This window comes from Primulina tabacum, chromosome 9 (genome assembly GCF_025594145.1).
Source record: "Primulina tabacum isolate GXHZ01 chromosome 9, ASM2559414v2, whole genome shotgun sequence".
In the NCBI taxonomy this organism is placed as follows: domain Eukaryota; kingdom Viridiplantae; phylum Streptophyta; class Magnoliopsida; order Lamiales; family Gesneriaceae; genus Primulina; species Primulina tabacum.
Window position 1 is genome coordinate 35733251 of NC_134558.1, and position 23964 is coordinate 35757214.

Sequence of the window (23964 nt, forward strand, 5' to 3'; positions counted from 1 at the left end):
TTTTATTATTATTTTTTGTGTATTATATTAGGTAAGTTGATTATATACACATAGTGATGATATTTTGGTAATTTTAAGATAATACACAAAATTAATCAAAATTTTAAAATCATACCAAACATTGTATATTTTATCTCATTATATTATTTATCAATATCTCTCATTTTTTAATCACTAATCATTTAGTTATCCTATCATACATATCAAACGGAGTCTTAATATTATGGAACAATTTAACGGAATTGTAAAAGACAAAAACAAGTCTATTTTGGTTTAAAACAAATAAGCGGACTCAAGTTTTCATGTTGTTGGTTTGAAATTAAGGTCTCATACGTCTTATTTTTCGATATTTTCGAGTTCCATATTAATTGTAACAAATTTTTTTCTCAAATTGAAAAAAATGGGTTGGGTTTAGTTTATTTTATTAATTATTGATGCTATAATTTAAAACTTGATTAAATAGTCTTGACGAGGATAATAATAATTAATAATGAAGAGAATAATATTATATATTAATAGTTTAAATTAGGTAAACTGGATTATTGTGCACCACTATTTCACATTTTCTAATGTTTCAAGTGGTGTACTAATTTTTAATGTTTGTCACCTCTCTTGGAACAATGAGTAGGTTTTCTACGTAAATGTATCACGAGTCGATCAGATTCAATATTATATTTTTCACTTAAATAAGTATATATTATAAATATTTATTTTTAACATAACTATCAAAAAATATATTTTCATAATGAAAAATAATATTTTTAACATAAAATATTACTTTTTATTATTCAAATATTTTTTATTCAAATCAATATATATTAAACAATATTCTTTCATAATACAACCGACAAAAAACAATATTTTTGCAATAAAAAACAATACTTTGGACATAAAAATGATATTCTCATGTGTCGATCAAAAACCCGTTTTATAAAATTATGTCACGAGACGGTCTCGGAATAATTTTTGAGTAGAACTAATTATTCAATATAGTACAATTTGAATTGTAAAATATATTTTTATGTTCGTAATCCAATGTTGGGAAATAAAAACTACAAAACAAAGGCAAATGATCAATTTTGACTAATTTGCGGCTGAAATATTATAGTGATGGTTTTGAATTAACAACGAACGAACGACACCACATTTTATAATTAGATTTAAAAATGTGCATTAAAATTATAAGAGATTATAAAAAGTGTGTTAAAAATTATAAGAGATTTCTGTAAATCAATTTAATACAACTAATATAAATAAATTATAATATTATTAATAACGAGGATTAGTTAAAAATTTATTTTCATGATAAAAATAAAAAATATATTGATAATTATAATACGTTAAATGATACTAACAAATTGATACTAATAATATTATTCATGAAAAAAAAAAATTAAATCCAGAATCTGAAGAATAATAGGAAATTAAATTAAAATATAATTAATTATAATAAAAAAGTTAGTAATATCCATAATCTTTTAATTTGTATTTATTGATCGAATAATAATAATAGATATTATAACACTAGGCAAAGTAATTAATATTTATGTTTTGATACCTTTGATGAATGTGGCAAATTATTAAATAAAGAATGAAATTATTGAATTAAAACCTCGTAAAGACATAATGTACGCTTAATCTCATTATATATTATAATAAAATTTGTAATTTTATATTTTGGAGACTAAGTGATTGTATAATAATAATAGTAAGTCTCTTGTGATATAATTTTATAGATCTATATATGTGAGACAAGTTGACTCGATCCATACTTAAAAAAAAATTAATATCTTGACATAGAAAAATATTGTTTCTTGGAACAAGACGGGTTGAAGGTCAGTCGTACAAAATTGTTCCGTGAGATTTTGTCATATGAGTTTTTATATATTAACAAAATTAATAGGACATAATATTCCAAAAATTATTACAAAATCTGCCCTGATGATAAGGAATTAGCTATGTTTTGGAGTAACTTTCAAACTTTGATTTAATAGTCGTCTTTATCACATGCAAGTTCGGTGGGCTATTATTTAACCTTTCGGGTACCATTTTTACTAATATTAGAGAATTTAATCGCAACACTTATCTTCCTGTAGGGGGAGTGTTAGTTGAATTTTATGAGGGTTCATCATGATTGTAAAATTTGGTAAAAATTCGTGTGAGACAGTCTCATGGGTTGTATTTTGTGATACGAATATTTTATTTGGGTTATCCATTAAAAAATATTACTTTTTATGCTAAGATTATTAGTTTTTATTGTGAATATCGGTAGGGTTAATCCGTCTCACAGATAAAGACCTACTCGTAAAATTTTATGCGTGTTTTAAATTTTTGTCGGCTTCTTAAATTTCTTATTGCTTTTTTGAAAATTAATTTTTTTTATAATTTTGATCATTTGTAAATAAATTCATATTTTTTTATTTTCTTTCTTTTCCGAAAAAAATAATCATAAGTAAACCTTATGCTCTTTTTTATTTTAGAAAACCTTATGTTCTTTAAAAATAAAATAAATATTATTTTAACTAAATAAATATTGAAGAGCAATATCTGCTTTTACCCAAGACCAATTGGTGGAAATATAATGTTTGTGATGTTATATTTTAAAATATTTGAATTGCATGATTATCATCAATTATTTTAAAAAAATGACAAGCACTCTTGGTTGAGTTAAGCGTTGATAAGTGAGAGTAGTATTGAGATGAGTGAATTCTCCAGAAGTTCTCATGTGACAAGCTGCTGATGTTATGCCGTTTGATCTGGTTAGCTAGGTGAACTGTAAAAGAGTGAACGGATTTTAGCGGGTAATAGTGTATTTGTTGGGGACATGACTGACAGTTGGAAAAAGGTAAGATTTATATTTAAGAGATATGGGATATCACCATTAGATAGACGCGCACCTCCCCGAACTCATGAACTTAACAGCCTTACCCATTAGCATCCAAGTAAGGGCATTCTGCACTGTCACAAGTATAAAGAAATAAAATTACGATTTGACTAGCAGCTATAATTTTTGGTCTAGTGATAAGTGTTATGAATTCAAATTCTTTTACATTGGCATTTTTATTTTGGTAAATTGGTGGATTGAAGTCCAAAATAAAAATCCATTTACGATGTGTTTGGTTCCTACGATTTCATGAAATTTGGTGAGGTTTAAAATTAGAAATCTTAATTTGAGTGTTTGATAAAATAGTATTTTCAAATTAGAAATCTTAATTTGAGTGTTTGATAAAATAGTATTTTCAAATGAAATCGATATTTATTTGAATTTTGTGGGATTTGGTATAACTAAACAAAATATTTGCAAATTTTAAGATTTTACGGGATTTGGTTTATATGGACAAAAAAATTATTTTTTCCTACTTTCAATTCTTAAGGATGTCGGATTATTTTTAATGTAGATTGACGTGAATGGATGCGGGTCGTGTGGCTGGTAGGGTAGCCCAGAAGATCAACGAACAAAACCGTAGCTTAAACACGACCCGGGAATTTGTAACGTTATAGAGAATCCAATCTAAGACAATTTAATATCTTTTTGGTGAAACTCATCTCTTTAGTTTCCGACGTTTCATCGTGTCCACACAAATTTCTCACACACACCGCTAACTCGAGAAAATGTTACATCTGCTAAGTAATCAAGCCACAAAAATTGAATTCAAAGCCACATAAATTGAATTCAAAGAACATCATTTTGGAATTCAACAACACAATTAACACATGGTTTGAGATTAGTCAAAAATGGTTGGTTTGATTATGTAAGCAATGAGGTTTTAATTTTTGTTTTTTCCCTAAACTTCACCTATAAATACCCATCCATTCTTCATTTCAAAATCACACCAAAACACAAAATCCTCTCATCTACAATCATAATTGTAGAAGTGAGACAAAAGATTTAGTGTGAGATTTCTTAAGGAGTGTTTATCCTTGGAAGGAATATGATTAGTGGAGAGAAAGTGAGTGTTAAAATCAGAGTGTTCTGAGTGAAATACTTTGTATTCTCAATTCTCTTGTCTTCTTTGTTATTAATAAAGAAGTGATCTCCTTGAGAGGTTTAGAGTGGACGTAGCCCAATCTTGGGATGAACCACTATAAATATTGGTGTTTATCTTATTCATTGTTGATATCACTTATGATGTTCCGCTGCGATATTACCTCGTTTATTTCCCTGATATCCCAACAACTGGTATCAGAGCTAGATTCTCAAATAATATAGGAAGTTCTCGTATGCTCTGTGGTTGCAGCTTAGTCTGAACTTCCACATCATAAAAGGATTTCTAGACTGTATTAGGGAAGTGGTTCTTTTGTGTTCAGGCTTTGACGATTATTCGTTGGTAGCATTCACAAAAGATGGAGGTACGCACAAGCAAGATGATTAGCCTTAATGGCTCTAATTATCAACTTTGGAAAAGTAAGATGAAAGATCTTTTATTCGTCACCAAGATGCACCTACCGGTGTTCAGCGAGTCTAAACCAGATGATAAATCAGATGCTGAATGGAACTTCGAGCACGAGCAAGTCTGCGGGTACATCCGACAATTTGTCGATGACAACGTCTATAATCACATCTCTAATGAGACACATGCTCGTACGCTTTGGACAAAGTTGGAGACACTATATGCCTCCAAAAGTGGCAACAACAAATTGTTCTATTTGAGCAAGCTTGTCCAGGTTCGATACAAAGAAGGAACTTTGGTCGCAGATCATCTGTACGAGATTCAAGGATTCGTGGAGCAGTTATCAAGTATGAGCATAAAACTTGATGACGAGGTGATAGCTCTGATTGTGCTAGCTTCATTGCCAGAGTCTTGGGAGACTCTGAAGGTATCACTCACGAACACAACACCGGGAGGAGCCGTGAGTATGGACTTCATCAAGAGTGGCATCTTGAATGAAGAGATGAGGCGGAGATCTCAAGGATCCTCTACCTCACAGTCAGATGTTTTGGCTGCTGAGTCAAGGGGGAGAAGCAAGATCAAGAAAAACACAAATCAGAAGCCAAGAAGAAGCAAGTCCACAGGGAGATATGCCAACATAAAATGTTATCGCTGTGGAGAAAACGGACATATTAAAAAATATTGTCGGCAACCGAAAAACAAACATGAAACCGACGATGAGCAAACAAACGCCATTGATGAATTCAATGTTGTTCACGAGCTAGAGGAGGAGTCCGTAAATTTGGCAACTCAAGTAACTGGTTGGGTGATCGATAGTGGAGCAACAGTCCACGTCACATCTCGAAAAGAATGCTTTACATCCTACACACAAGGGGACTTTGGTGTGGTGAGAATGGGGAATGACGACTTATCCAGAGTCGTGGGAAAATGAGAAGTGAGCTTGACTACCGTGGATGGCTCTACACTGATCCTGAAAGACGTCAGGCATGTGCCAGATATGCTCCTGAGTCTGATATCGGTCGAAAGACTCGATGAAGAAGGTTTCTGTACAACCTTCCGAAATGGGGTATGTAAGATTTCAAGAGGATCACTTGTGGTGGCAAAATGATTAAAGATGTCAAAGCTATATGTAGTTCAGGAAAATCATTCTGAAGGAGTGAACTACGCAGGGGAAGAAAACTCAACAGAATTGTGGCACCGACGTCTTGGTCACATAAGTGAAAAGAATCTTACACGCCTTGTGAGCAAGCAAGTTCTGCCCGGTATAAAGCAGGTTCATATGAAACAATGCACAAACTGCTTAGCCGGAAAGCAAAACATGATATCATTCAAAAGTTCACCTCCTAGCAGAGCCGATAAAATACTAGATCTGATGCACTCAGATCTATGTGGTCTGATGCCATTGTCGCTCGGAGGAGCGAGGTACTGGGTAACTTTTATCGATGATCATTCTCGGAAAATTTGGGTGTGGACACTCAAAACCAAGGACCAAGTTGCGGAAACATTCAACAATTTTCTAAACTTGGTTGAACGACAAACATCCATTAAACTCAAATGTATTCGAACGGATAATGGAGGAGAATATATTGGAACCTTTGATGAGATATGCAAAAGAAACATGATCAGACATCAAACAATACCACCAAAGACACCACAACTCAACGGATTAGCTGAGAGGATGAATAGAACTTTGGCAGAAAGAGTCAGAAGCATGCTCTCACATGCAAAGCTGACTAAGGAATTTTGGGGTGAGGCCGTGGTTGCTTCTGCATATATATTGAATCGCTCACCTTGTGTTCCTCTCAATTATGATGTCCCGAAGCAGGTGTGGCAAGGCAAAGAATTTTCCTATTATCATTTGCGGGTATTTGGCTGTGTTGCTTATGTTCATATACCAAATGATGAAAGACAGAATTTGGATGTCAAAACAAAAAAGTGCATATTTATAGGCTATGGCGAGGATCAACTTGGTTACAAGTTTTATAATACAGATCTCAAAAAGTCTATAAGAAGTCGTGATGCCATATTTCAGGAGAATGAATTCTTGGAGACCGCGGAAAAGGAGAATTCTGGATCTGAACAAGATCTGGAATGGTGGCCTTCAACGGTAAATCCACAACCGGTTGAAGATGAAGAATTGCAGAATGATCATGAGGATGATGATGAGATCTGTGTTCACAATGAACCACCAGCAGAAAGTTCTCGTGGTACAATGACCACACGTTCTGGAAGAGAAGTGCGACCCTCAACCAGATATTCCTCAAATGAATATATCCTGCTAACTGACAGGGGAGAACCAGAGAGCTTCGAGGAAGCTATTACCAGTGAACACAAAGATAAGTGGATGGAGGCTATGCAAGAAGAAATGCAATCATTGCATGAGAATGAGACATTTGAGCTGGTGAAATTGCCGAAAGGCAAGAAAGCTTTGAAGAATAAGTAGGTGTTCAGATTGAAGCACGAAGAACACAGTAGTCAACCAAGATTCAAAGCTAGGATTGTCGTCAAAGGTTTCGGACAGAAACACGGGGTCGACTTTGACGAAATATTTTCACCTGTGGTGAAGATGACATCCATCCGGATTGTGCTAGGGTTAGCAGCTGAGGTTGATCTGGAGGTGGAACAAATGGATGTCAAGACCGCATTCCTTCGTGGGGATTTGGAGGAAGAAATCTACATGGAGCAACCAGAAGGGTTTGAAGAGAAGGGGAAAGAGGACCTTATGTGCAGATTAAAGAAGAGTTTGTACGGTCTCAAGCAAGCACCAAGACAGTGGTACAAGAAGTTTGAATCGGTGATAACTCAACAGGGATTCAAGAAAACCACTGCAGACCATTGTGTGTTTGTCAAAGATACCTCTGATGATGATTTGATGGTGCTTCTACTCTATGTAGATGATATGTTGATTGTTGGCAAAGATGCTTCTGAAATCAAAGGCCTAAAGAAGCAACTAAGCAAGACTTTTTCTATGAAAGACTTGGGGCCAGCAAAAAGAATTATTGGCATGAAAATCCATCGAGACAGGTATGCCAAGAAGACCTGGTTGTCGCAGGAGAAGTATATTGAGAAGGTACTTCAGAGGTTCAACATGGACCAGGCCAAAGCGGTTGGATGTCCTCTTGCCAACCACTTCAAGTTGAACTCAAAGCAGAGTCCTATTACAGAGGATGATAAAGAAGAAATGAAAAGTGTTCCATATGCTTCAGCTGTTGGAAGTCTGATGTATGCCATGGTATGTACTCGGCCAGATTTTGCTCATTCTGTAGGAGTAGTGAGCAGATTCCTTTCAAAACCAGGAAAGGAACATTGGGCTGCAGTAAAATGGATATTCAGATATCTACGGGGAACCTCTAAACATAGATTGAATTTTGGAGGATCTAGAGTTGAGCTTGTAGGCTACACAGATGCAGATATGACAGGAGATGTTGACTCCCGAAGATCCACATCAGGATACCTGATTACATTTGCAGGGGGAGCTGTGTCATGGCAGTCAAAGTTGCAAAAGTGTGTAGCATTATCAACCACTGAAGCGGAGTTCATTGCAGCAACTGAGGCATGCAAGGAAATGTTATGGATGAAAGGGTTTTTGGAGGAATTAAGTTTTGTGCAAGATCAATACAAGTTGTTCTGTGACAGTCAGAGTGCAATTCATCTTGGAAAGAATCTTTCAATGCATTCAAGATCAAAGCATATTGATGTTCGTTATCATTGGATACAAGATGTATTGGAGAATAAGTTGTTGAAGCTTGAGAAGATTCACACGGATGAAAATGGATCTGATATGATGACCAAGACATTGCTGAAATGGAAGTTGGAATACTGTAGAACTGTTGCAGGTTTGATCGAATTCACAAAATGGGCTTGAGGGGGAGAATTGCTAAGTAATCAAGCCACGTAAATGAATTCAAAGAACACCATTTTGGAATTCAACAACACAATTAACACATGGTTTGAGATTAGTCAAAAATAGTTGGTTTGATTATGTAAGCAATGAGGTTTTAATTTTTGTTTTTTCCCTAAACTTCACCTATAAATACCCATCCATTCTTCATTTCAAAATCACACCAAAACACAAAATCCTCTCATCTACAATCATAAGCGTAGAAGTGAGACAAAGGATTTAGTGTGAGATTTCTTAAGGAGTGTTTATCATTGGAAGGAATATGATTAGTGGAGAGAAAGTGAGTGTTAAATCCAGAGTGTTCTGAGTGAAATACTTTGTATTCTCAATTCTCTTGTCTTCTTTGTTATTAATAAAGAACTGATCTCCTTGAGAGGTTTAGAGTGGACGTAGTCCAATCTTGGGGTGAATCACTATAAATATTGGTGTTCATCTTATTCATTGTTGATATCACTTGTGATGTTCCGCTGCGATATTACCTGGTTTATTTGCATGATATCCCAACAACATCCTCCTCTGCATCTCGCTCAGCTTCTTAATTACTCACATGGCCTCCATTTCTCAATTTCCTTCGCCTTTTCTTGTTCATCGTGGTGTTATCCCCAATCAAGTCCGTTTGGCTTCTGTCAAAAAACCCAGAAAAGTCTGTTCACGATTGTTTTCGGTTTGTTCAGTTGGAGCTCGTAAAGCAGACGAAGGTTATGGCAAAGCGGCTGAAACTCTGCGACCCTTCGATGCTCTTGAACCCGATTCAAGAATCTTGGGTTTTGAAGCTCCTAAAACGCATACCAAGAAAAAGGTTGCTGTCAAATCCTCTGGATCAGTGAGCGGTTTGACTTCTGAAGGAGTTCAAACAATGGTAATTAATGCATGAGTATCATCTTCGTTCCATCAAGATGCCACAGGAGTTCATTAGATAGATGGGGATGACTTAATAAACAGAAATTGCATTTTCAAATAATTATGGCCTTCTTCGTTTCTTTTTCAGGTTTTAAAGCTATTGCATTTGGTGGTTTCATTGGGGATCATAGTATACATGGACAAGCTATTGAAGAAGGCATTTGTGGATGCTGCCATTAAGTTCCCAAGTGCTTTATTTGGGATGTTCTGTATATTTGATGGTTCTTGATGCCACCATCCCCGACGCAGCAACTACTCTGCTCGACTTTTTTCAGCCGGCGCTTGTGTTTATTCAACGGTGGCTGCCGTTGTTTTACGTGCCTTCATTGGTGGTTCTACCTCTTGCTGTCAAAGATATACCCGCAGCTTCTGGATTTAAAATCCTTCTCATTGTAGGTATGTGCCTAATCCAGTTAATCTTAGTTCCGAATTCAGATTCCGCAGCTTGGTAATCCCAAGTTAAAGTCATTATCCTGTGGTATTTTCCTCAATTTGTACTTATGTTAGCTACCACGCTTTGGGACAGATCCTTGGCTGTCCACTTGTATGTTTTTCTATTTGTCCCATTTTTTATATGGTTGATCATGTTTAAAGGACAGCATTCAGAATTTCAGATCAAGAAACTCGTTGGCATTTGTAGCTTGAAATCAGATTCTTTTTCTACTAGTTACTCCTGGAAGCTACAATTGACCCCTACTTTACTGTGGCCGTGGATACAACTACTGGAACATAATAACATTTGAACTTTTCTACGATTGAAAATATTAAGTTATTTTGTCACAATCAAAGCCAAAGATGTTCGATTCTAAAGTGCAACGCTGACGCAACATTGCTCGATCTAAGAAAATAAAAGACATTTCTTTTCAAGCTATGCATACGTCTGGCTCATTCCCGCTGCAAACAAATGCATCACACTGAGTTTCTTCTCCCTACTTTATTGCAGTTGGAGGTTGGTTGGCTTCACTGTCTGTGGCGGGTTTTACAGCTATAGTAGTGAGAAAATTGGTCAACACGGAATTGATACAAGCCGAACCAATGCCTAAGCCTTCTCCCTTTTCTTCACTCGAATTATGGCTTTGGGGCGGTATTTTCCTCGTATCATTCGCATCAGCATTTCTCTACCCCACTGCACTTGGAACAAATGCTAGAACGTGCCTGTCATTTCTCCTCGCTTCTAATGTACTAGGCTACATGATCGGTTCCGGGTAACTGTAACAAGAATTTGCTCAATCCAACATATATGCATGTTGGTTCTGTTTTTGTCTCTTTACCTGTTATGTTTCTCAGTTTTCGGGTCATATCTTCGGGTTTTTAGGCTACCGATGCAGGTGAAAACGGTTTTCCATCCAATTATTTGCTGTACGCTCTCAGCAGAATTGGCAGCATTGGCTTATGGAAAACTGTCAAATTGTGGGCTTAATCCTGTTCTTGGTAACGATCTAACAAAATTATCATGCAAAAACTGCGGTCGAAGACAGGTAAAATATGTTTTATGGTAAAAATTAAAATTACAGGTTATTACCTTACCAAGGCTTCATCAAATCCTGGAGCTGGTGACCTTTTAATGGGATTTCTTGGATCTGTTATTCTCTCCTTCGCCTTCTCAATGTTCCGACAAAGAAAGGTAACTGATCCTCTTGCAATTTAATCACTCGTATTTGAGTCTAATTCTTTTGGGTTCCAAAATTTTGCCTTGAAGGCCAAAACCATCCAACAAGTTCGAACCAGGTAAGAGTTTCCCCATGGATTTTCAGGCTCAGGGCCTGCTAGACTGGTCGGTATCACCGACAAAAACATACTGCAGCTGCAAAATGTCCGAAACCCACGTTTTATTTTACTACAAATGCTCGAAATAGTCACTGGTTTATATTTCTTTTCTGGTTTTAAAAAATTTACAGCTGGTTAAGGGACATGCGTCAGAAATATTCACTTCAGTCATAATATCCACGTTGTTTTCTTTGTACTCCACTGCTATCATAGGACGTCTAGGCCGTCACCGTCTCCATCCTGCCCAGATGCATCACTGTGGCACTTGCACTCAGCATTGTGACTTTCTTTGAAGGTCGAAAACTTGCGTTATTTCTATACTTTTAACTCGAAGCCAACTTTTTTCCAACGATCTGATCAAGAAAAATGCTCCATTTTCGTTTTTAAGGTCCCAATCCATCGCTTACCGCTGCTGTAGTCGTGGTAACCGGACTTGTCGGCGCCAACTTTGTTCAGGCTACTCTTGACCGACTAGGATTCCGCGATCCCATCGCTCGAGGAATAGCAACCGCATCAAGGTACGAAGATTCAATTTTCAACCTTTATATACAAAGTGGTCATATATAACCATCACAATAATATCCAATATGATATTTTAAAATGTGAACCCAGTAAAATCTCTAGGCTGCATTTGAATTCGAACTTAAACCAAAATTATTTTATTTATATATTAAACATATATACATTTCGAAGGTTCAGACATTTCGAGCTTTTGCCTTTCATCCACGAATCTTACTATCCGAACTTGAATATACTTAATTCGAACAAAATCCGAGCCTCAAATTTTTACTAATATTTAAAGTGAGTCTCTACACATAGACCAACATTTGTCACATGTCCATGAAATTATAGAAGACTTTTTAAAAATGTATCAAACATGAGATGAAACATGATAACTTATTAATCATGATTTATTTATCAATTGTACCAAACTATGACTTATGGCATCATGGTAGCTTCCGACCCATGGCCAAGAAGAGAAAACTATCATTTTCTCACGTGATGCAATGTATTGATCTACTCGGAAATATAGATATTTCCCTTCCCAGTAATTTAACTACACTCGAGGTAATACCCAAAGGATAACATTGAATAAATCGGGTATCACCCACGCGTTTATCCATCATGTTAGCATCTTATTAACCAGCCAAATTGTGTGGCGGATCATCTACATCAAACTTTTTTCCAAAATGTTTGGTATAAAGATTGCTGAAAAATAAATATGGTTTAATTATTCTGATCAGTGCTCACGGGTTGGGAACGGCTGCTTTATCTGCCAAGGAACCTGAGGCTCTTCCATTTTGTGCAATTGCATATGCTCTCGCTGGCATCTTTGGCTCTCTCATTTGCTCTCTTCCAGCCGTTCGACAAAGCCTGCTAGCCATAATTGGCTGAGGGGGAAAAAACAAAAAAAACATAACAAATTTCTTTATTAATTTTTTTAAATTATTTCGTGTTGAATTTGTATTTGTATGCATTATTTTATTAAAAGTGAAAAACATAAATAAATGAAATTGACATATATAGAAAGACCTGCCGTTGAAATTTTGAGTCAAGTCAAGCCAACCCACAAAATTTTAAAAAGAAAATCATTCAGTTTTTGACCTTGCTCCTTACGTTATTACGGTTCAAGTTATTTTGTTTGTGAAATAAAATGTTTTATTAGAATTTTTAAAAAAAATATATATAATTAAAATCTATTAGTTTAAAAATCGTTCCAATAATTTGATTATATATTTGCATTAAAATTTTATAATCAAATTCTCAAATCCTTTTTAGATTTGACCAAAAGATGGAAAAAACATTAATTATGAAAAAAAAAAAAGTCCAACAATTTAATGTCATGTAGGGCAGAGCCCAAAGAGATGGAAGAGACAAGTTTTATGGTCTTTGAGCAAAATTGAGATAGGCGTATGATTTTTGCTCATATTTAGAGAAGATGGGATGAAATTGTTCTTTTCCTACCAGCATTATGTTTTCTTCAAGTTTTTTTTGGGTTTTTGAGAACTCTCTCTTTTGCACATGTTACATCGCATATTCGCACGATATCTTTCTCTCGGAAGACGACGACTGTTTGAGAGATGAGGAATACGAATTTAAAGGGAGAATCACGCCAACCACACTTTTCACTGAGTCGAGTTTCCCATAAGCGTACAAATGCTTAAGAGTTGGCTTTTGCCTGTCCAAAGATAGCTTGGTGTATAAAGTGATTTCAGCGTGTAAATTATGCTGTGCAAACAATTGATTGAATACAAAAAATCTTGTCTTTCTTTTCTTTTTCCTTATACCTTGTATGATATAATTCATTTCCTCCTCTCTTCGCTTGCATCTAAAGAATTGAATGAAAAGATTTATCTATGAAAGCTTAGTTGGAATCCGCCGAGTTCCTACTTTTTGTTGGATGACAATACATGTGAATTCCTCTTCGTTGAAATTTCTTGTCCTTTTTTTTTTCTTTCGGGTATCCTACAATTGCCGATTGTACAATATTGCAACGACTTTAATGGGGATATTTTGGATGGATACAAGAATAAATTTGGGACCGCACGCTATTCGTCTATTCCTTCATCTTGACAGAAAGGAGAACAAATTCATGGCCAAATTTTAAGACATCATTTGGCCAAATTGGTAATGATTCCTTCCCCACTCCAATTCATTTCTAAATTCTTATATTCTGGATTCTCCAGCTAGACTCTGGTAAGCTAAATTTAGCCCAAGATGATAATGTAAATCCAAAAAAACTTGAACTTTATCGATTATTCAATGGAAGAACCTTTCAAACTTTTAACTCTTTCGGAATCGCTTGCAGGATCGATATGGAATTTGATGCCCATCTCGAAGTTGACAGCCCATGCCTGTCACCAGTCATATTGTTATTCCTTTTTTTTCATTCGGGGGAAGATGTTTATTACAATTTAGTAACGAACCCGAAGACCTTTTCCCAAATTTGTTTGGGACATCATCGTTCAAATGTTAAGCCCAACCTTAATGTAAGTCTGTCAAAGTTCTTACTGGTGAATCAATGTGTGATGATTGCAACGATCTCTACCGTTTCCTTGTCCATTGGCAGAACCATCCATGATCCATTCTCAATTCACTCCTAAAATGATTTCTAATTAAATTAGAACGCAAACCATTCTTCATTAGCATCTAGTTAAACACACTGACAAGCCATCTTGTATCATCTGGAGTATATCATACATGGATCTCCCCCTTCGTCTAATAAGACACAAGTAATTAATATGCATACAAGTTTGAGATCGTGTCGAACAGTTGCGGCTTGTTATGTAAGTAATAACGTTAAAGGATGAGATTCAACAAGAAAGAGGGAACAATATGCTCACAACAATATATCAATAGCTTAAAACTAACAGATTAAACAGGGAACTTCAGGACTTGAAATGGACTCTCGACTGTCGGATTAATGAGTCGTCCCCGTGTGCGACCACGAAAGCTTCCATGGTTCATCCATGGCTGCCTTTGCCATCTCCATTTAGCATCTTTCCCATGTTTGGTACAAGGGATCTTGGCCGCCATTGAGGAGCCGAAAACGAGTAGCAATAGCAACAGGAAAGCTTTGAAATGGAACATTGTTGGTGGTATCTTTTGGATGGTGGATGATGAGAACATTATTTATTTATAGGGAGAAAGGGAGTTTGCTTTGCTTCGATTTGAAGGCAAATGGAAATAATTTCGCCAAACTAATTACTATATCTAGCATTTGCTTTGGTTTTCATGTTTGCCATTGGCTTATTTTATGACAATTTTCTTGGTGGGTTAGGTCCAAGATGCGGTTGTCATGATTTTATTGGGCAACTGAAATGGTAGGAATTTTGTAACGTTAGGCTTAGGTGATAAATTGCAATCAATAAATAGTGGTACGCATGTTTTTTGGATCCAAAATCCAAATTCAATCAGTACCCGTTTCATAACTTGTACTCGATATTTCAAAAGATGAAAATTTACCAAACTTTTGACACTTGGTTTCTTGGTTGGCCCCCCGCGCGCGCACATATATATGCATACATATATGGATATTAGCAACGAATTCATGCTAATTTTTTTTTTTAAAGGATATTAGCAACGAATTCATGCTATTTTAAAAAAAAAAAAAAATAGATTACACAAGTAAAATATTTGTTTTTAGGCTAAGAAAGCTTTCGCTACTGCTAAATATAAAAACACACAAATTCTTATGAGTTAGTCTCACGAGTCAATTTTGTGAGACATATCTTCAACCTGACTCGACTCATGGAAAAAATATTATTTTTAATAGAAAAGTAATATTTTTAATTTCAAATATGGATCATGTCATGTCCATCAGTCTTATAGATATTGAACTATGAGATCGTCTCACAATAGATCTATTCAAACAAAAATAGTCAACCAGAATTTGGTTATAAAAAAAATTCATGATTTGATTTGCAGAAAAATTAACGCTCTAGGTATGGATTGAAGTTCCAGCAATCGAGTAACACGTGACTAGTTTATTGGTCAGGATCAATCTTGGCCCAGTAACATAACCAAGGATATTAAAATTAGAAAATTAAACATTTTGTTTCTTTATAATTATCAATTTGATATTTCATTTTGTCCAATTTCAATCTTATTTTCTTATTTTGATATCTTTGTTTTTTACATCTTCATTCATTGTTTTAAGTGGTATTGACGTTTTACATAGATAAAGCTATCAAAAGGAGTTAAATTTATGGACGTGGCTGCACTATCCCACTTCGCCAAATAGATCTGCGCGGTCGACAATTTTCTTGACCGGTCCGGTCCAATCTACCTAAGAAGATATGGAGTATCCTTTCATGAAGAGCCTTTCAGTAAGTACACTGAAATTTGTTCTCTCTTGAACTGATTTGTCGATTTGGTAACGTATATCACTAAATAATTAATGATTTTTAAAAAATAAAATATGACATATTTTGGTCATATGAAGTCCAAGTAATTTGAAATTTCAATATAACGTAGAAAACTCAAAGATATAGAAGTTTCATGTTTTGAGTTTTAAAAAATTTGATCGTTTGACTGATCCAAACGTATATATCGATGTTAAAAATGTTAAATATTATATTATATTATATTATATTATGAAAAAGAAAACTGTAGTGTCCGAAGTAAATATCATAATTTGTTGATTTAGTAATCCGGTATCACTAATAATTAACGATTTTTAAAGAATGAAATATGACATATTTTGGTCGTATGAAGTCCAAATGATTTGAAATTTCGATATAACGTAGAAAACTCAAAGATATAGAAGTTTCATGTTTTGAGTTTTAAAAAATTTCATCGTTTAACTGATCCAAACAGATATATCGATGTTAAAAATGTTAAATATTATATTATATTATATTATATTATATTATGAAAAAGAAAACCGTAATGTCCGAAGTAAATATCATAATTTGTTGATTTAGTAATCCGATATCACTAAATAATTAACGATTTTTAAAGAATGAAATATGACATATTTTGGTCGTATGAAGTCCAAATGATTTGAAATTTCGATATAACATAGAAAACTCAAAGATATAGAAGTTTCATGTTTTGAGTTTTAAAAAATTTGATCGTTTGACTGATCCAAACGTATATATCGATGTTAAAAATGTTAAATATTATATTATTAATATAATATTTTAAAGAAATTGAGACGGTGGAATTGAATTGAATTTGAAAATTCCACCACAACATAAAACGGTTTGAATAGAGAGGTAAGGTAGAAAAGTGAGAACAATATTTCAATTTTGTTGTCAATCTTGCGACTTATCGGTTTACCCAATCGATGAATCGACTTCAATTTTGATATTATTGACACGAGATCTTCGATTTGAGGTATAAATTTTATATTTTTGGTGATTTTTGAAATTGTCGATTTCTAGAATAAATTCGAGAAATTGTTAAATCATAAAAAAATTAAAGATTGTTAAATAGTGTATGATTTTAACGAAATAGACAAGATTATAGTGATGTTGTTTTGAATTATTCCTAATTTATTATAATTAGGGATTTGGATTGAAATTGATGAATTGTTTGTCAGTTGTTATTAATTCTGATTATATATGTGACGTATCGTTGATGTTGTTTTTGCAGTAGTATGAGAGTGATATTGTTGGTGGTTTAATTCTCCAGAAACAGCAAAATGAGTATTTATGTTATCATTTCAGTTATATTTTATGTTGTTAATATAACCGTTATATATTATGATGATGATTGTTGTGTATGCTCACCATTTGGGGAGTGTTTCTGTTAGACATGTTACATGACTATGACGTGAGACATGATAGAGGTGAAGGACTAGGTGTGTCTAATGAAATAGTCATGTATTTGATAGTGTATAGAGATAGTGTAGCTCGTTGTCTTATTTGAGTTATATGTGTGTATTTATGATATTGTTTCTGTTACACTGATGTAGATAATGTGATAATTGCACTATTTTATCATATATTCATTATATTATTACGTCGTTGAGAAGAAATTTTTTTATGCATATGACGTCATATGTTGTATGATTACGCGGCGAAGTTTGGGCACCACACTGTCATAGCAATAATAATTTTTCACATTTTTTTGTTTGAGAAGTTACATCGAAGCTTTTGAATGTAATAAGAAAAAGTTATAAATAATCCAACTAGAGTTAAATTTCAAGAATCATATTTACCAAATTTTCCTAGGTATTATGTTTATAAATTTACAGAATTATTAATTTATGATATCGAGACGATCATGGATTTATACAAGAGTCTTCCAAAAAATATCATCTTATTAATTTTATCGAAATTATTAATTTGGCAATCTAATACAAGTTGAGGCTGGGAAAAAAATATTATTTTATAAATGTATCCCAATTGTGGTATACTTAACGTTTATACCATTTTAGGTTTGTGGGCAAGATAGAAAATGTGTGCAAAATGAATTATATTTTAAAATACATATACAGCAGTTGAATGAAATATAAATGCGAAAAACAAAATATGTTCTGTTAGACTCACTCAAACGTAACAAAATTTTATGATATTCATTGTCGATCGGGTAAATGCCCATTCAAGGACTAAATAGTGAAAAGTTCGAAAGGATTAACAAGTATGTACAATGAATTGACTTTTCTAATATCAAAACCTCGCAGATAAAATGGCACTAGCACTATAGCAAGGCGACTTTGGTCAAATATATGCTTCAAGTGTTCTAGAGAATGTGAATATAACCCATGAATTTCCGAGAATGGAAAGTGGCTCCATGAAATTACGAGGACGAAACTAGAATTTTCGAACAAACAGTACATATAAATTTTCAAGTTCTTGCTTGCCCCGCTAGTCTGCTCCCGGACATTACCTTATGGCCGTCCGATGCTTGCAGGATCACATCAATTTTTAGGAAAAAAATTTCTTTATACCATATACTTCGACTGGTGCGAGTTAGTGGATGTCTCTTCGATTAGCAATCTAATTTCATCCAATCCCTCCAAACCCAAACCAGTAGATTCCCAACGTTCTTCAGTTTCTAGTGATTGGCAAGCTGTTGAGATGAACAGGCCAAAAAAACGAAAGGGTAACTAACAGCCGGCTAAGAAAAAGGTGATTCTTGTATTGATTTATAATGCAAATTTTGCACCTTAGTTTTTATAATCATTTGGATATTGTAAGGAATTCTTTGTTTTACCTTTCATGGCGTAACATCACAAATTTTCTAGTTTGGCCAGGCATGAGTAAACAATTGAAAACACAGTACAACAAAATAGCCGAGGTAAAGATTTCCTATCAAGCATCCACGCGTTTCCTTACGAGAATCAGTTCAATTTGGCCACATCGTACATGCTCATGCTCGCTTTCGTCGACAAAAATTCACTTTAAGTACAAGGATTTCAACATGGGATTAAAGAACAGAAATACCTCGCTGATCAGGCTTGAGTTCCAGTCATAGTCTTTAATTGAATATGATTCGAATCTGCAGCAGCCCCGGTGGGCAAGGCTTCATATGATCCAAATCTGCTGCGGATACCCAAAGTCTTGGCAATAGCAGCATAAGTCACGATAAAAATGAGAAGCACGAAAAGGGCATGAAGCACAAACATTAGATCCAAGACTGCGACTGCCCTTAGCTTCGAGTCATCCAATTCGCACTTAGTTGATCCCTCAACCCCGCTGACGACATCAAGCAGCTTGTGGCAGCCTTCCGGAATGAAGGCATCCACGTAGAGTGATAGCCCTGTTTGCAGAGCCCACAGCCCTTGCAGACAGAAAGAGGCTCCGAGAGCAGCATCCGCCGCATAGAGTCTGGGCTGACAGCAAAGAACAAGACAGAGAGCAGACGAGAATGCGGAAACATGCGCCGCGACGGAATCGCACTTGGCTTGGAGATCTGAAGTCTGTACGGCGGCGTCGGATGCGGAGAGGGAATACTGGAGGAAGAAGAGCGCAGAGGCGATCGCAAAGAAGAGATCGGAGGGGAGAGGAAGAAGAGATGTGGCTTCGGAGACGAGGAGCGCGGCGGAGAGGAGGATGAAGCAGAATATCACGGCGGAGGACTGCAGGGATATGAGGCGGTGCACCGCCGTCCGGCCTTTGAGAAGGGGATCGGGGTCGGCGGACACAAGGAGCTGGTGGATTAGGGCGATGAATAGGAATGAGATAACCAGGTGAAGCTGTAAATACCTGAGGAACCGATTCTGCTGGTTGGCGTTTGGGAAGGGGTGGTAGAGCTTAGCGGCGTAATCGCGCGGCGATTTGAGGTGGTGCTTGGTGGCGGAGATGAGGTGGTAAAGCCCTAGCGAAAGCAGCGCGGAGGAGGAGAAAATTTGGTAAATCAGGGCTGCCATTTTCCAAGTCCTCTAAAATTAGGGCAAACTGAATCGAATTCGTTATCAAATCAAATCATCAATGCTGGTAAACACAAATTCAAACTCATTGCATATTATTTGAATCTCTACTAATTTTTCCCATTAAATTGCCATAAAATATATATATTTAATTTAATCAATTTAAAATATAAGCATATTTAAAAAAAAACATAAATCAATCTATTTATTAGACAAGTGACAAATAACGAGCTAAGTAAATATGTTTTCTCAATCAATTTAAAATATAAGTATTTTTATTTTAAATAATTATATAGTGACTCATTCTTTTAATTGTGAGCTTAATTGTTTAATTGCACTAATAATTTATTAGAGTTCTCTGATCTCACAAATCATTATCTGTGAGACGGTTCAACCCTATCGATATTCACAATAAAAAATAATACTCTTAGCATAAAAAGTAATATTTTTTCATGGATGACTCAAATAAGAGATTCGTCTCAGAAGTTCTTGCCAATTTATTAATACTTAGACAGTAGATATGATATAATTAATTATTGTTGTTTTATTATATCTACATTTATTTAGTAATTAATAAAAACTAGAGATCGATTAATTAGACTAATAACATCAGTTTATAGCACGTGTAAAAACTAATAATATCTTATCGAATACCGTATTTAAAAATAAAACACATAATTAAGCAATAAACCACTCATATATAGGCTTAAAAATATACGTAAGAATTAACATTGTACTCTTTTTCCCAATGCGTAAATCTTACATGAAATATCAACCATATCCACTTGGCTCGAGGGATTCTCCCATTGCACCAGTTCTTTTATTTCCTTCTCAATCTCCATAGTCTCTCTCAACAAACCTCTAATGCAAAACATCAAACAACACAGACTCAAAATCACTTGGTTCTTGAGTTCATCCACCTCCATTTGATCAACAAGTTCATCTAAATGTTGAAGAAAAGAATTTGTATTCTTTTCAAGCTCGTCATTATCGAATTTTGACCATTCGACCACGCATGCAATTGAAGATTTTCCCAACTCGAGATCGAGGGAATCTCTCCTCTTCTCGAACTCGCTTTCGATTTTCTCGAGTGATCTTACCAAACTAACTTCCTTAAAGAGTTCTATAGCAGAGGAAATCACACTTTTTAGAAGGTTGATATCGGCTTCTATTTTGACAATAGAATCATGATGTCTTAAAATTTTGCTGTCCCCATTTCTTGACAATTCTTGTTTTAGGAACATGAGTACTTCACTCTCGAAAAGCAAGAAATCCACCATTCTTGACAAAGACCCTTTGAGCTTACTATAGCAAGCACTATGGAAAGGCAAGAACCAAAAATTGGGTTCCATCTCAGCTTCCTCGATGAATTTTCCAAGCTCGTTTACATGGATTTTCAGCTTCTTTTGCCTCTCTCCTAAGAAAAACTCGCCCAACGATGGAATGCTTACCGATCCCACAGATTCGTGCAACACTTGGAGACAGTTCGAAACTTGAATCTTGGCCAAAACAGCAGCTCTTGTAGGCTGCAAGAGCATATCCACAATTATAGAACAAGATAAACCGATTAAAGTTTCAACGATTCGGGCTATCGCAAATTCACTAGGGGGGCCGAAATTATCTCTTCCCAAGATTAACACAGCACCAATAACTGCAGAAATCCCACCGGCTTGGCCATACATTTTGCTGGTTCGTAAAAAACTGCAGAAAATGAACCACGGAAGTAGTGAAATAAATCTTATGTGCACATATTTTTCGAAAAGAAAGCACCCCATTACTCCATATACCGTCCCTAAAACTGTCCCTTGTGCTTTAATGTTGGCAACTTTCAATGTCGCTTCTCGTGCTGCAGCATGGCTTATCGCCACAGGAAGACCCGACCAGAACCCATTTTCCTTGCTATATATCCATCCAAACAGAACCGCGAATCCTAAAGAAAGTGAGCATCTTAGGGCAGGCAATAATCTCCTTCTGTTAACTTTTAGAGGACTAAAACTCAATACTTTTGTGATTAAGGACCAATTTTTCTCTTTCTGTGAGTGCTCATTTGATAATTCTGATCCTGGTTTGCATGAATCTTCTGGTAAAACAGATCGTGTTGATTTGCCTTGCATGAGTTTTAGACAGAATATAAAGAACAACCAGGGAAAATCTTTGCTCGATAATGGGGCAGTACTGTTTTGCAAGGTTTGAGAAAATACTGAGTCCATTTCTGTATCAGACAGCGTTAAAATCGTCTTTTCGACTGCCATGTTGTTAACTTGGTTCAAGAATTGCTCCTCCATGACAAGAAGGACATTATTGAGCTCGGAATCCAATATCTTAACTGGGAACTCAGAATGATTTGTCAAGGAAATCTCCATTCCCTTTAATATGGATTCAAGATTTGTCAATTTCTCAGCTGGGTTTTTGTTGTAGGATTTAAAGAACATGGCTGGAATTATCTCCCATTTCATGCTCTCCTGTTCAAAATATTGTAACATGACATGTCAATATATATTTTAAGATTTTTACCTCTTAATTATTCAATACTAATTTATTATTTCATGGGAATCCATAGGCTTACTTGCTTTGATTCGATATTTTTAAGAAGTTTGGTTGCTGTGGTATTAAGAAACTTTGCTTGTGAAATCAATCCCTTCGACACTGTACTATCTTCTGTGGAGAAAGCCTTCATATATAAATTAAGCCTTTTGGAAGCATTTTGTATATAGAGTTTGCAGTTCTCTTTCACCTGAAATGCAGAAAATGGCATGGCCGTTAGTCTTTATTTTTTCAGAAAAAATAATTAAGACTGGTGATTCATTAACTGGTTGACTTTCTTGACATGACGTATATTTTGTGTTTAAGTTTATAATCTGATGTTGGTTTTTGAACGAATAACTCTACCTGTTCAAAAGGTTATTATTATCAATAAATGTTTTTGAATCATTATTTATTCATAATTTTCAAATTATATATAAATATATATGTGATTTATTTTTGAAGAAATGTGTATATATAATTGTGTGTGTACGTGTATATCACTATATTAGGGTTTGTGTGCTTTTCATGCATGTGTCGCACTAGGATCTTCCCACCACATGCATTTGCTTACCTCACAAAAAGCCAAACTTGGGTACGGAAACAACATTGCCAAAACGCAAGCCGCCACACCAAAGGCGGTGCTCGCCGCCACATGGACAGGATGCATGATGGGATCTGTTTTCTCACCATTAGCAAAACCTACGACGTACACAAGAACAATCTGTCCAAGCGCTATGCGCTTCGATATCAAATGAGTGTTTTCCGGCAGAGCTATTGTGAATCCACTAAGGCCTGCCACCACTGAGGTGGTGCCAACGTTTAACCTGGCCGGGCCAATCAACCACAAACTGAGAATGGCCGGTAAAACACCTTGCACGGTAGCATAAAGCGCCAGCCAGCAGCTATGGAAAGTGTCGCCTAAGGTGGCATCGTTCATGATAAGAATCACTGTCACGTATGAAAATGCAGGGAATGTTACTTGTCGGGTGAAAAACTTTGGGCCGTAAAGGGTGGCGCCCCCGACTATGGTGCATGCTATGCCCGTGCGGAAGGCTGATGACAGACAACACCGCCACATTGCTTTAACACGGTTTGATTCGATTTGGGACAACATTGCCAACCCTGGTTTTTCGTGTTAGGATTAGAGGTTAATCGAGAGATGATGGTGCACTTTCTTGGAGGTAAAAGGGGGGATTTTGTAATGGAAAATGATTGCGTTGGTAAGTGAGTTTCTGATCCTTTGAATAGAGCAAAGGGTCAATGAGGAATGAGGCGAACATTCCCAGTGGCATTAAAATAACGTCACAAGTTCGTTAAAGTTATTTTTTGCTACTATTATGATATAATATATACGTGATGAATATCAATGAGGAAAAAGCAATACATATATACATACATATATATATATATATGTATTAATATGGCAACACTATCTTTTTAGTCGCAAATCCAGTGCCGAAGTGCGATTATAGCTTATGTAAGCACATGATAAAGCTTATAGCTAGGTGGAGCATGGATTTGTTTGTTTGTATATTGCGCGTGTGTGTACGTACAAACTTACTTTGTTTTAATTATACAAACATCCTCGAATTTTGAATGATTATAATTATATACCTCAAGAATTTGCATGTTTTTGCCTGTTAATCGAGTTTCTTAAT

At 35.4% G+C, this 23964-nt stretch overlaps 2 protein-coding genes, 1 long non-coding RNA gene and 1 pseudogene across 3 annotated transcripts; 2 read left to right on the forward strand and 2 right to left on the reverse strand.

The window, feature by feature from the left end:
- Positions 1-8803: 8803 nt before the first annotated feature.
- Positions 8804-12481, forward strand: LOC142555617 (plastidal glycolate/glycerate translocator 1, chloroplastic-like; annotated as a pseudogene).
- Positions 12482-12714: 233 nt separating this feature from the next.
- On the forward strand, positions 12715-14641 carry LOC142555618 (uncharacterized). The gene is made up of 2 exons (XR_012822445.1): positions 12715-13587; positions 13769-14641. It is a non-coding gene; the product is annotated as an uncharacterized LOC142555618 (long non-coding RNA).
- Positions 14642-17945: 3304 nt separating this feature from the next.
- LOC142555619 (uncharacterized) lies at positions 17946-19889 on the reverse strand. Its single transcript, XM_075666584.1, has 2 exons — positions 18855-19889; positions 17946-18480 (listed from the first exon to the last, which is right to left on the reverse strand). The coding sequence occupies exon 1, from the start codon at positions 19778-19780 to the stop codon at positions 18863-18865; it is 918 nt and encodes a 305-aa protein (XP_075522699.1). The 5' UTR covers positions 19781-19889; the 3' UTR covers positions 17946-18480; positions 18855-18862.
- Positions 19890-20505: 616 nt separating this feature from the next.
- On the reverse strand, positions 20506-23450 carry LOC142504455 (uncharacterized). Its single transcript, XM_075617317.1, has 3 exons — positions 22878-23450; positions 22347-22514; positions 20506-22242 (listed from the first exon to the last, which is right to left on the reverse strand). The coding sequence occupies exons 1-3, from the start codon at positions 23418-23420 to the stop codon at positions 20506-20508; spliced, it is 2448 nt and encodes an 815-aa protein (XP_075473432.1). The 5' UTR covers positions 23421-23450.
- Between the last annotated feature and the right edge of the window lie 514 nt (positions 23451-23964).

Bases quoted from the DNA above. Each gene is read 5' to 3' on its own strand.
- LOC142504455 (XM_075617317.1), bottom strand. From the start codon at position 23,420: ATGTTGTCCCAAATCGAATCAAACCGTGTTAAAGCAATGTGGCGGTGT. The intron at 22,515-22,877 runs GTAAGCAAATGC...TCTGCATTTCAG, and splicing joins CAAGTTTGGCTTTTTGTGAG to GTGAAAGAGAACTGCAAACT. The intron at 22,243-22,346 runs GTAAGCCTATGG...TATTTTGAACAG, and splicing joins AAAATATCGAATCAAAGCAA to GAGAGCATGAAATGGGAGAT.
- LOC142555619 (XM_075666584.1), bottom strand. From the start codon at position 19,780: ATGGCAGCCCTGATTTACCAAATTTTCTCCTCCTCCGCGCTGCTTTCG.